At 43.5% G+C, this 13,761-nt stretch overlaps 1 protein-coding gene across 1 annotated transcript in view; it reads right to left on the bottom strand.

Annotated features, from left to right (window-relative positions):
• Positions 1–13,761, bottom strand: part of LOC121568663 (myoferlin-like) — an 89,386-nt gene that overhangs the window by 30,310 nt on the left and 45,315 nt on the right. The window contains exons 17-26 of the mRNA XM_041879068.2: positions 13,173–13,297; positions 12,428–12,541; positions 11,783–11,960; positions 4,835–4,959; positions 4,615–4,724; positions 4,008–4,200; positions 3,587–3,742; positions 2,195–2,326; positions 1,906–2,069; positions 773–887 (exon numbers count right to left, since the gene is read on the bottom strand). Coding sequence (XP_041735002.2) covers positions 773–887; positions 1,906–2,069; positions 2,195–2,326; positions 3,587–3,742; positions 4,008–4,200; positions 4,615–4,724; positions 4,835–4,959; positions 11,783–11,960; positions 12,428–12,541; positions 13,173–13,297 — 1,412 coding nt within the window. The remainder of the gene's footprint in view (positions 1–772; positions 888–1,905; positions 2,070–2,194; positions 2,327–3,586; positions 3,743–4,007; positions 4,201–4,614; positions 4,725–4,834; positions 4,960–11,782; positions 11,961–12,427; positions 12,542–13,172; positions 13,298–13,761) is intronic.

The following is a 13,761-nucleotide window of genomic DNA, read 5'->3' as shown; positions in this document are numbered from 1 at the left end:
TTTTGGGGGATTCATTGAAACAAGCACCATTGTGGTAAAAGGTAGCTGGCTGTGTAAACTCCCCAACATCAAAACAATAAGCATCACTGTTTGAAAACATCAAGGCTACCTAGCTTATCCTGAAATCCAGACCTGTTTTCACTCCTTGTACTCCGTGTCATATGCCAAACAGTCTGGACATTTGGCAGTCTCAACGTTCAATATGCAGCTGATTGGTTGTTAGAAATACCATTAGTGTTTTCCAATTCCATGACAACGTTAAGGAAAATGGCGCGTGCGCAATAAAAAACTAGAATTTTAAGAACAACTATAAATACTGTTATTAAGAAACAACTTGTATTTATTTGTATCTACAATTCTTGGCATGACAAGTAGAGGCAAAAAGTGGAATGGTACCCAGGCTATATGCAGCTCTCTTGACAAGGGAAACATACACTAGACAAACATGACTTCTATGTGGCTGACAGTGAGTGATATGTGCATATAATGAATCCAGGGAAGAGCACATGTCCCTACGTAGTCTAGGAGATCAAATTGCATAGGAAACAGACTAAATGGCTTCAGTTTCGTTGCCCTCTTTTTGTAAGAAATAGAGAACATACAATCTCGTCGTGAAGTGAGAATTAATGTGACACTGACGGGTCTCAGGTTAACTTCTCAATGTTACATATTTATTCCCCCTTGTAGATAGAGGGGTCTGAGTACAGGCGACAGGGTTGTCTCTAGCAATAGTGTGTGTGTGTGTGTGTGTGTCTGTGTTGCTCTGTCTCACCACGTCTGTGAAGGGCTCGGCAGCAGGCTTCCACTCCCCACCAATAAAACGTGTCTCGCTCTGGAAGACCTCGTCTGTGAACTCTGTGTGCCCCGCGTCTGCCTCTGTTAGCAGGCTGAATCACACAGACACACGTTTGTTTTACTATCCTTGTGGGGACCAAATAATTGATTCCCATTCAAAATCATTTTTTCCTTAACCCCTAACCCTAACCCTTAACCTCACCCTAACCCTAACCCTCACCACAAACCCTAACCCTAACTCATAAACCTAACCCCTAACTCTAATCCTAACCCTAACCCTAATTGTAACCCTAACCCTAAACCTAACCCCTAAGCCTAAAATAACAATTTTCCTTGTGGGGACCAGCGAAATGTCCCCACTTGTCAAAATGTTCCTGGTTTTACGATCCCTGTGAGGACTTCTGGTCTCCACAAGGATAGTAAAACCAAACACACATCACAAATAGCGGGCTTGATCCCAATAACCTATCGAGTACTGGCAGCTAGAGCTTAGACCAGGAATGTTAACCTCTAGTGGAAAGAAGGTAGGATTACTGAACCACTGAATAAATGTCTTGAAAAAGGTCAAATCAACCAAATAAATGAGGTAACTGTGTCTGGGGAAGTGTTTCTATGAGGGGGCTGGTGTTGTGCACTTCTGACTCAGAGCCAAACAATGAGGATTTAGGTGGAGTGGATGAGGTGGAAGTGGAACTGTGTACTGAGTACTCACAGTACTATGACTCCCTGCACATCTACAGTATAGAGACGGAAAGAGAAAGATTCCCCAACCACAACCACAGACAATGCCAGACCAAGCTAGATTTGTGTGGGTGGGTAGTCCAACTGAAATGTAAACTACTGAAAACAAACAATTACAACAGGAAGTTTCTACTCAAATTCAATTATTTATAGGGCTAGAGATCTCCCGCTCACCATCTATCAGGGTCCACAAACTTCTGTGTGTGTGTATGTGTGTATGACTATTTGTGTGTGTGAGTGAGTCTGAGTGAGTGTGTGTGTGTGTGTGTGGATGTGAGTATAAGTATGAGTGAGTATGAGTGTGTGTGTGTGCGCAGCATACATTTATGCTTGTGTGTGTTTAAGCATGCTAACAGCCAACACGCTCACCATTTCTCGGGGTCGACGAACCACTCGCCTTCCCACTCCCACGCCCTGGGGGGCATGAAGCGCTCCTGTTTCAGCTTCACCTTCCCCGTCACGTCAGAGAACTTATGCCGGCACACCAACCCTGTGGTGCCCCACTTCCCAAAAACCTGGGCCTGGTTCTCATACTGAGGGGGGAGAGGGAGAACGAGGGGGTGAGAGAAAAGAGATTTGTCAGCATAGTAAAGACCAAGTAAAATACCAGCTTTAGGACTGGAAAACAAGGCATTGTGAATAATTATAATAATAACACCATTTCTGCGAACACGCTGAAGGTTCCCTCTGAGAAGCTGTTGAACTTCTTCACGTGGGCAGAGAGCCCCAGCCACATGTTGACACGGAGCTGGACAGGGATCTTCACGCCTTTGTTTTTGTCCATGGGGTACTGGCCGAAACGAACATACAACAAAACGAAATACTATACATTAGGGTTGAGCGGTATCCAGATTTCCATATCTAGCACTAATCTGCGTTAGCTACCTTTAGCTAACCGGCTAATGTTTCAACGATATTGACGGTATTGAACATCATACCGAAATACACTGGTATACAGTATATATGGTATACCATCCAACCCTACTGTACATCACCTATGAAAACGACAAGTAGCAAACTGCATGTTATCTCTGAATGTTTATGCTATATCTGAGGTTTAAACCAATGCACCTGCGTTCAAACAGATACGCTCCCTGGACTCTTCCTCTCTTCGCCCCCTGCCAGACATTGTCATTGGACACAAAACTGATTATGAGCCTCTACCCAGCAGACAAAACTGAGGAAAATCAGTTTCTGATTATAATGATGTCATTTCAACCAGTTTCGCTTCAATATCCACTAACAATGTCTGTGGCATCAGTTTTAACTCTCTGTACACCTCAGTAACTGCATGAAGACTGTCTTGGTCCTGCTGCAGTATTCCCGTACTATTATCATACTACTATACCAGAGGTAGGCAATTAGATTCAGCAGCGGGACGATTTTTGTCGGATTGGATGGTCGGGAAATTGACCACAACTAATTCCAAAAAGAGATTGTATTTGAAAATAATTATTTCATACCTTGATTACATTGAGACATGATCACGTTTCTTTTTTTATTCATGGGAATACTTGGGTACAGAATACCTAAATTAAACAAAATTTTTGCTGAATTCCTGGTGATTTTACATTCTTTTTTTTGTTGCAAAAAACTAAAATGCGTAATTATTTTATATATATATTTTTTTCATTAAAAACGTTGAGGGGGGGCAAAAAAAATCACTTGCGGGCTGGTTTTGGCCCGCGGGACACCTGTTGCCGACCCCTGTACTATACTTAAGCAATAAGGCCTGAGGGGGTATGCTATATGGTCAATATACCACAACTAAGGGCTGTTCTTTAGCACGACGCAACACGGGGTGCTTGGATACAGCCCTTAGCCGTGGCCATGCTTAATTATACCACTACTACTATCACTAATACTAGTGATAATAGTAGTAGCATGATCAGTATTGGTCCTGCTGTAGTATTCTTCTTCTACTGCTACTACTACTGCTACTACTACTGCTACTACTACTACTACTACTACTACTACTGCTACTACTGCTACTGCTACTGCTACTGCTACTTACTACTTACTACTACTAGTCTGTTCTCCATCCTAGTACCTGCATGAAGATGGTCTGGGTCCTGCCACAGTATTTCCCACAGGCCTGCTCACTGTAGGTGGAGTAGAGGATCTGATTGGCTGGGAGGCGGGCATACGCCACCCTCCTCTCTCCACGCAGCATCCAGATCACCACGTCAGGCATACTGTTCTGGGGCTGAGGGGAGAGCGAAAGACAGGTATGAGAGAGGAAGAATGAGAAAGAGCAAGAGAGAGAGAGTTTTCCGCTGACAGTAGTAGAGAGAGAGAGACAATTCTGGTACGTGTGCTCAGGGTTCAAATTGAGTGGGCTTGGCACTCCCATAACAAGTCATGGCACCCTCAAAATAAGAGCACACCCTTACATTTAAGTACATTCCAATAATCAATGTGCTATTGAACCCTGAATGTAGTGAGAATGTCAATGTCTTGTTGCTCCTGACCTCCTCTGCAAGCTGTTTCAGTCTCTCCAGCCAGTCCTCGATGTCTGTCATAGTGGCCATAACATCGGTGGCCTCCTCCTTCATGCGTTTGGCCATCTCTCTGATGCTGGCCACTGCCGAGTCACGCAGCTTCTTAATCTGGACGTCCAGCGCCGTCAGGTTGGGCCTGCCCTCAAGCTCTGGAACCTGAAAGCTATCAGAAGCTTTGAAGCTATAAGAACCTATATGACACTATAAGAACCTAGCATGAAGCTATCAGAACCTAGCACGAAGCTATCAGAACCTAGCATGAAACTATCACAACCTCACATGAAGCTATTACAACGTAGCATGAACTAACAAATGTGAAACTAGGGTGAAGCTATCAGAACCTAGCATGAAGCTATCAGATGCTAGTGTGACGTTATGAGAAGCTAGGGTGAATCTATCATAACCATGCACAAAGCTACCAGAACCTAGCATAAAATTATCACAACTAGCATTAAGCTATCAGAACATATCATGAAGCGATCTGATGCTAGTGTGAAGCTAAGATAAGTTAGAAGGAAGCAAACAGAACCTAGCAAGAAACTATCATAAGCTGAGATAGGATCAATGAATGTCTTACCTGCTCAGGTCCTCAATAATGTGGTTTATGAGTTTGAGCCAGATCTCAGCCAAGCGTGCCTCTGAGGCTTTGGCAAGGATGGCTGTTCTCAAAGACGTAAGGTTGGATTCCTGGAAGAAATGACACCAGACCAAAATAACAAAGTTGCAACAACTGAGAATTGTCCTATGATTTGTTGATTGATTGATAGGTTGATCAATTTGTTGAAAGTGTTTCTCACCAGTCTATCTGCGATGCAGAGGATGATGTTGACTGAATCCAATCTGTGGCTGATGTCTTCCCAGAAGGACGTGAGGATGACAACAGGTTTGGTGTCAGCCCAGGGCAGGTAATAGTAGTGGTTACCTACAGGAGAACCAGAACTAAGTCATCTCCAGTTCAAGCTGCAGAGTGGTATATCCAGTTGAAGTCGGAAGTTTACATACACCTTAGCCAAATACATCTAAACTCAGTTTTTCACAATCCTAGTAAAAATTCCCTGTCTTAGGTCAGTTAGGGTCACCACTTTATTTTAAGAATGTGAAATGTCAGAATAATAGTAGAGAGAATGATTTCTTTCAGCTTTTATTTATTTCATCACATTCCCAGTGGGTCAGAAGTTAACATACACTCAATTAGTATTTGGTAGCATTGCCTTTAAATTGTTTAACTTGGGTCAAACATTTTGGGTAGCCTTCCACAAGCTTCCCACAATACGTTGGGTGAATTTTGGCCCATTCCTCATGACAGAGCTGGTGTAACTGAATCAAGTTTGTAGGCCTCCTTGCTCGCACACGCTTTTTCAGTTCTGCCCACATATTTTCTATAGGATTGAGGTCAGGGCTTCGTGATGGCTACTCCAATACCTTGACTTTGTTGTCCTTAAGCCATTTTGCCACAACTTTGGAAGTATGCTTGGGGTCATTGTCCATTTGGAAGACCCATTTGTGAACAAGCTTTAACTTCCTGACAGATGTCTTGAGATGTTGCTTCAATATATCCACATAATTTTCCTTCCTCAAGATGCCATCTATTTTGTGAAGTGCACCAGTCCCTCCTGCAGCAAAGCACCCCCACAGCATGATGCTGCCACCCCCGTGCTTCACGGTTGGGATGGTGTTCTTCTGCTTGCAAGCGTTCCCCCTTTTTCCTCCAAACATAACGATGGTCATTATGGCCAAACAGTTATATTTCTGTTTCATCAGACCAGAGGACATTTCTCCAAAAAGTACGATATTTGTCCCCATGTGCAGTTGCAAACTGTATTCAGTTTTTTTTATGGCGCTTTTGGAGCAGTGGCTTCTTCCTTGCTGAGCGGCCTTTCAGGTTATGTCGATATAGGACTAGTTTTACTGTGAATATAGACACTTTGGTACCTGTTTCCTCTCGCATCTTCACAAGGTCCTTTGCTGTTGTTCTGGGATTGATTTGCACTTTTCGCACCAAAGTACGTTCATCTCTAGGAGACAGAACGCGTCTCCTTCCTGAGCGGTATGATGGCTGCGTGGTCCCATGGTGTTTATACTTGCATACTATTATATGTACAGATGAACGTGGTACCTTCAGGCTTTAGGAAATTGCTACCAAGGATGAACCAGACTTGTGGAGGTCTACCATTTTTTTTCTGAGGTCTTGGCTGATTTCTTTTGATTTTCCCATGATGTCAAGCAAAGAGGCACTGAGTTTGAAGGTACACCTCCAATTGACTCAAATGATGTCAATTAGCCTATATGAAGCTTCTAAAGCCATGACATAATTTTCTGGAATTTTCCAAGCTGTTTAAAGGCACTTAGTCAACTTACTGTATGTAAACTTCTGACCCACTGGAATTGTGATACAGTGAATTATAAGTGAAATAATCTGTCTGTAAACAATTGTTGGAAAAATTACTTGTGTCATGCACAAAGTAGTTGTCCTAACCGACTTGCCAAAACTATAGTTTGTTAACAAGACATTTGTGGAGTGGTTGAAAAACGAGTTTTAATGACTCCAACCTAAGTGTATGTAAACTTCCGACTTCAACTGTACAACTTGACAATTCAGTCCTGCTGTGTATGGATGTCTTTACTGCATTGGGAACAGCATTGCAGTTTTGATAGGCATGTACAATACCAGTCAGAAGTTTGGACACACCAACTCATTCCAGGGTTTTTCTTTATTTTTACTATTTTCTACATAGTAGAATAATAGTGAAGACATCAAAACTATGAAATAACACATATGTAATCATGTAGTAACCAAACAAGTGTTAAACAAATCAAAACATATTTTATATTTGAGATTCTTCAAAGTAGCCACCCTTTGCCTTGATGACATCTTTGCACACTCTTGGCATTCTCTCAACCAGCTTCATGGGGAATGCTTCTCCAACAGTCCTGAATAAGTTCCCACATATGCTGAGCACTTGTTGGCTGCTTTTCCTTCACTCTGCAGTCGAACTCATCCCAAACATCATAATGGCGCCGGAGAAGATGGCTGCCGTTTTACAGCCCTCTAACCAATTGTACCTATTATGTGTGTTTTTCCGCGTTATTTGTAATTAATTTTGTACATAATGTTTCTGCCATCGTCTCTTATAACCAAAACGAGCTTCTGGATATCAGGACAGCGATTACTCACCTCGTATTGGACGAATATTTTTTCTTCAACGAGGCGGCCGCAAAGGATATCCTACAGACACCCGACAAGGCCCAAATCCCCGTCATTCGCATGAGGAAGAGACAGAGATATCGTGGACGTAGGTCGGGGTGCCTTGTAAGGAACCGACGGCGAGCGAGTAAACTGCCGCTCCCATCAATCCTATTAGCCAATCTTCAATCATTTGAGAATAAATTGGATGACCTAAGATTACGGTTATCCTACCAACGGGACATTAAAAACTGTAATATCTTATGTTTCACCGAGTCGTGGCTGAACGACGACATGGACAAAATACAGCTAGCGGGCTATACGCTACATCGGCAGGATAGAACGGCTGACTCCGGTAAGACAAGGGGTGGCGGTCTGTGTATATTTGTAAACAACAGCTGGTTCACAAAATCAAATACTAAGGAAGTCTCAAGGTTTTGCTCGCCTGAGGTAGAGTATCTTATGATAAGCTGTAGACCACACTATTTACCAAGAGAGTTTTCATCTATATTTTTCATAGCTGTCTATTTACCACCACAAACCAATGCTGGCATTAAGATTGCACTGAATGAGCTGTATAAGGCCATAAGTCAACAGGAAAACGCTCATCCAGAGGCAGCGCTCCTAGTGGCCGGGGATTTTAATGCAGGGAAACTTAAATCCGTTCTACCTAATTTCTACCAGCATGTTAAATGTGCAACCAGAGGAAAAAAATACTCTAGACCACCTTTTCTCCACACACAGAGACGCATACAAAGCTCTCCCTCGCCCTCAATTTGGCAAATCTGACCATAACTCTATCCTCCTGATTCCTGCTTATAAGCAAAAACTAAAGCAGGAAGCACCAGTGACTCGGTTAATAAAAAAGTGGTCAGATGACGCAGATGCTAAGCTACAGGACTGTTTTGCTAGCACAGACTGGAACATGTTCCGGGATTCTTCAGATAGCATTGAGGAGTACACCACATCAGTCACTGGCTTCATCAATAAGTGCATCGATGATGTCGTCCCCACAGTGACCGTACGTACATACCCCAACCAGAAGCCATGGATTACAGGAAACATCCGCACTGAGCTAAAGGGTAGAGCTGCCGCTTTCAAGAAGCGGGACTCTAATCCGGACGCTTATAAGAAATCCCGCTATGCCCTCCGACGAACCATCAAACAGGCAAATAGTCAATACAGGACTAAGATTGAATCGTACTACACCGGCTCTGACGCTCGTCAGATGTGGCAGGGCTTGAAAACTATTACAGACTACAAAGGGAAGCACAGCCGCAAGCTGCCCAGTGACACAAGACTTCCAGACGAGCTAAACCACTTCTATGCTCGCTTCGAGGCAAGCAACACTGAAGCATGCATGAGAGCACCAGCTGTTCCGGATGACTATGTGATCATGCTGTCTGTAGCCGATGTGAGTAAGACTTTTAAGCAGGTCAACATTCACAAGGCCGCAGGGCCAGACGGATTACCAGGACGTGTACTCTGAGCATGTGCTGACCAACTGGCAAGTGTCTTCACTGACATTTTTAACATGTCCCTGACTGAGTCTGTAATACCAACATGTTTCAAATGACTACCGACCCGTAGCACTGACGTCTGTAGCCATGAAGTGCTTTGAAAGGCTGGTCATGGCTCACATCGACACCATTATCCCAGAAACCCTAGACCCACTCCAATTTGCATACCGCCCCAACAGATCCACAGATGATGCAATCTCTATTGCACTCCACACTGCCCTTTCCCACCTGGACAAGAGGAACACCTACGTGAGAATGCTATTCATTGACTACAGCTCAGCATTCAACACCATAGTGCCCTCAAAGCTCATCACTAAGCTAAGGATCCTGGGACTAAACACCTCCCTCTGGAACTGGATCCTGGACTTCCTGATGGGCCGCCCCCAGGTGGTAAGGGTAGGTAACAACACATCTGCCACACTGATCCTCAACACGGGGGCCCCTCAGGGGTGCGTGCTCAGTCCCCTCCTGTACTCCCTGTTCACCCATGACTGCATGGCCAGGCACGACTCCAACACCATCATTAAGTTTGCCGACGACACAACAGTGGTAGGCCTGATCACCGACAACGATGAGACAGCCTATAGGGAGGAGGTCAGAGACCTGGCCGTGTGGTGCCAGGATAACAACCTCTCCCTCAACGTGACCAAGACAAAAGGAGGTGATTGTGGACTACAGGAAAAAAAAGAGGACTGAGCACACCCCCATTCTCATCGACGGGGCTGTAGTGGAACAGGTTGAGAGCTTCAAGTTCCTTGGTGTCCACATCACCAACGAACTATCATGGTCCAAACACACCAAGACAGTCGTGAAGAGGGCACGACAAAGCCTATTCCCCCTCAGGAGACTGAAAAGATTTGGCATGGGTCCTTAGATCCTCAAAAAATTATACAGCTGCACCATTGAGAGCATCCTGACTGGTTGCATCACCGCCTGGTATGGCAACTGCTTGACCTCCGACCGCAAGGCACTACAGAGGGCAGTGCGTACGGCCCAGTACATCACTGGGGCCAAGCTTCCTGCCATCCAGGACCTCTATACCAGGCGGTGTCAGAGGAAGGCCCTCAAAATTGTCAAAGACTCCAGCCACCCTAGTCATAGACTGTTCTCTCTGCTACCGCACGGCAAGCGGTACCGGAGTGCCAAGTCTAGGTCCAAAAGACTTCTCAACAGCTTCTACCCCCAAGCCATAAGACTCCTGAACAGCTAATCATGGCTACCCCCCCCAATCTTTTTACGCTGCTGCTACTCTGTTAATTATTTATGCATAGTCACTAACTACCCACATGTACATATTACTTCAACTACCTCAACTAGCCGGTGCCCCCGCACATTGACTCTGCACCGGTACCCCCCTATATATATAGCCTCCCTACTGTTATTTTATTTTACTTCTGCTCTTTTTTTCTCAACACTTTTTTGTTGTTTTATTCTACTTTTTTATTAAAAATAAATGCACTGTTGGTTAAGGGCTGTAAGTAAACATTTCACTGTAATGTCTGCACCTGTTGTATTCTGCGCATGTGGCCAATAAAATTTGATTTGATTTGATACCATCTCAATTGGGTTGAGGTTGGGTGATTGTGGAGGCCAGGTCTGATGCAGCACTCCATCCCTCTCCTTGGTCAAATAGCCCTTACACAGCCTGGAGGTGTGTTTTGGATCATTGTCCTTTTGAAAAACAAATGATAGTCCCACTAAGCGCAAACCAGATGGGATGGCGTATCGCTGCAGAATGATGTGGTAGCCATGCTGGTTAAGTGTGCCTTGAATTCTAAATAAATCACAGACAGTGTCACCAGCAAAGCACCCCCACACCATAACACCTCCTCCTCCATGCTTCACGGAGGGAACCACACATGCGGAGATCATCCGTTCACCTACTCTGCATCTCACAAAGACACAGCGGTTGGAACCAAAAATCTCAAATCTCATCAGACCAAAGGACAGATTTCCACCGTTCTAATGTCCATTGCTTGTGTTTCTTGGCCCAAGCAAGTCTTTTCTTCTTATTTGTGTCGTTTGGTAGTCGTTTCTTTGCAGCAATTCGACCATGAAGGCCTGATTCACGCAGTCTCCTCTGAACAGTTGATATTGAGATGTCTATGTTACTCGAACTCTGTGAAGCATTTATTTGGGGTGCAATCTGAGGTGCAGTTAACTCTAATGAACTTATCCTCTGCAGCAGAGATAACTCTGGGCCTTCCTTTCCTGTGGCGGTCCTCATGAGAGCCAGTTTCATCATAGCACTTGATGTTTTTTGCGACTGCACTTTAAGAAACTTTCAAAGTTCTTGAATTTTTCCGGATTGACTGACCTTCATATCTTCAAGTAATGATGGACTGTCGTTTCTCTTTGCTAATTTGAGCTGTTCTTGCCATAATATGGACTTGGTCTTTTACCAAATAGGGCTATCTTCTGTATACCACCCCTACCTTGTCACAACACAACTCATTGGCTCAAACGCATTAAGAAGGAAATAAATTCCACAAATTAACTTTTAACAAGGCACACCTGTTAATTGAAATGCATTCCAGGTGACTACCTCATGAAGCTGGTTGAGAGAATGCCAAGAGTGTACAAAGCTGTCATCAAGGCAAAGGGTGGCTACTTTGAAGAATTTCAAATATAAAATATATTTTGATGTGTTTAACACTTTTCTGGTTACTACATGATTCCATATGTGTTATTTCATAGTTTTGATGTCTTCACTATTATTCTACAATGTAGAAAATAGTAAAAATAAAGAAAACCCTGGAATGAGTAGGTGTGTCCAAACTTTTGACTGGTACTCTATGTTTTCCTGTTTTGATATGCATCACTGTGCATAGTTCGTCTGCTTTGTGCCTTTAGAATTGACAGATGCTCTCAAAGCATGGGTGCTAAAAAAGCTTTATCTTGTAAACATGCAGATATCAGGTCTAATCAGGGGCTTGATGATTAGTCAGGTGTGTTGGCACTGGGCTGGAACAATAGCTAGCACACCAGGAGGGTAACCATCAGGATTGAAGAACACTGGTTTACAGTCTTGGTTTTCTCACCGTCAAACACAGCACAGCTGTACTGGGTTGTGGACGCCAGCGGCATGCAGGTGGAGTCCAGCTTGTTGCCGTAGTTACCGATGCTGACCTCGAACTGGATTGGCTCACCGGGCTCCTGGAGCATGCAGGAGCTGTGGAACACAGCACACAGCGAGAACTTCCTCCTCCGCTGGTACTTCTGAAATAACAGACAAGAGGTCAGGGGTGCTTAATTCCATTGTACATTCATTACAGGTGTGTTATTGCTGGACTAAAACAAAATTGGATTTGGAAACACTGGTCTACACACAAGAAATCTGGATGGAGGGGAACATTTTCCCTTCTAGCTTTCTCTGTATCCATTTCTCATCAGTTCTTCTCTACGTTTCGCAAGTTTCGTACCAGGGTTGGGGTCAATTCGAATTGAAGGCAGTCAATTCCGGAAGTAATTTGAATTAATTTTGAAGTAAATAGCTTCTACCTTTCAGTTTATTGAGAAGTCATCGAAAATAGATGCCCTTTTTTAAATGATTAAACTGGAATTTCAATTTACTTCCTGAATTGACTGCCTTCAATTGGATCTGACACCAACCCTGTTTCAGACCTTTATTAATACATGAAGCAACAATATCCCAGCTATGACAGGATCCTGCCCTCTCTGTGTACCTGGGCCACCAGGATGTCGTCACTGGAGATGTTGTCCAGCTTCCTGTCAACTTTGCCCTCCAGCTGAGTGGAGAGCTCAATGAGGACTCTGCCCCTGTATGCCACCCCTTCACCCTGGTAGACAGACAGACAGAGACAGACAGAGATGAAACACAGTGATACTGTAATCCTGTTGCTACACAGAATGTTCCTATCAACACAGGAAATTACTTGAGACACTAAAAAAATGCATTTTGTGAAGGAAAAATTAAGCTTAATGACAATTGTACTGTGTGCTTTAAAGCTTTTATCGAAGTTGAACTAGAACCGGACAATCTGGATTTGAGGAAGGGAAGTATGAAACGTGGCAATCCCACATGTGTTATACATTGAGGTGTATATCACTTGGATACCTTAATGTATGTTTTATAGAATAGATAAGCATGCCAAGAAACTCAGCAGAAAAGAGAATACTGATCTAAACCAGATGTCCCTTGCCTTTTAAGCTCAAATGTATTTGTGTCTAGGAGAGTTCAATGCTGGCCACTAAAGAATAAACCCTAGGTGAATGCTTAATAGTTTTCTTGACTACAAGAGCTGATTTACAATTGTCTACAACAATTTCCATTCTGAATCTTAATAATTACATTTTCCTGTGAGAGAGTTGTGCATGTTAGATATGCAAATATTTACAATAAGAAAAAATAATAACAAAACCTCCTGCCAGAGCTGAATCACTTGTACTCAACCACAGGGCTGGTCTTACCTTGCCAAAGTTGAGTTCCTCGTATGGGTCTAGGAGGCCAGTGAACTCCCTGGGACTGCCGTACAGGTTTAGGTAGCATGGCCCAAACGCTGGGAGGAAACCCACCTCTGCCTGCCCACTGCTCACTGAAATAAAAGGCAGCTTCTCTTTGTGAAATGGTTTGGGACAGTTATTTTGAATTAATGTAATATTTACTCCAGGACATTGCCAGGTACAGCGTAATTAGCCTGGCGACCAGACTCTGAGCGATAGTGTTAACAAATCAAATGTTATTGGTCGCATAAACATATTTTGCAGAAGTTATCGCAGGTGCAGCGAAATACTTACGTTTCTAGCTCCAAAATAACAGTATTACCTAACAATTCAAAAAAATACAGACAAATCCCCCTAAAAATTAAGAAATACATTTTGAAATATCAGAACAAGCAACGTTAGAGTCGGAATATAAATACATATAATGGCGTACATAGACAGTATGGACAGTATATGAATAGAACAGTATGTAAACATAATTAAGTGACCAGTGTTCAATGACTATGTACACAGGGCAGCAGTCTCTAAGGTGCAGGGTAGAGTCCCGGGTGGTAGC

The sequence above is a fragment of the Coregonus clupeaformis genome, chromosome 7 (assembly GCF_020615455.1).
Source record: "Coregonus clupeaformis isolate EN_2021a chromosome 7, ASM2061545v1, whole genome shotgun sequence".
NCBI lineage: Eukaryota > Metazoa > Chordata > Actinopteri > Salmoniformes > Salmonidae > Coregonus > Coregonus clupeaformis.
The sequence above is the reverse complement of the archived record's forward strand: the minus strand, read 5'-3'. Positions and strand labels throughout refer to the sequence as shown.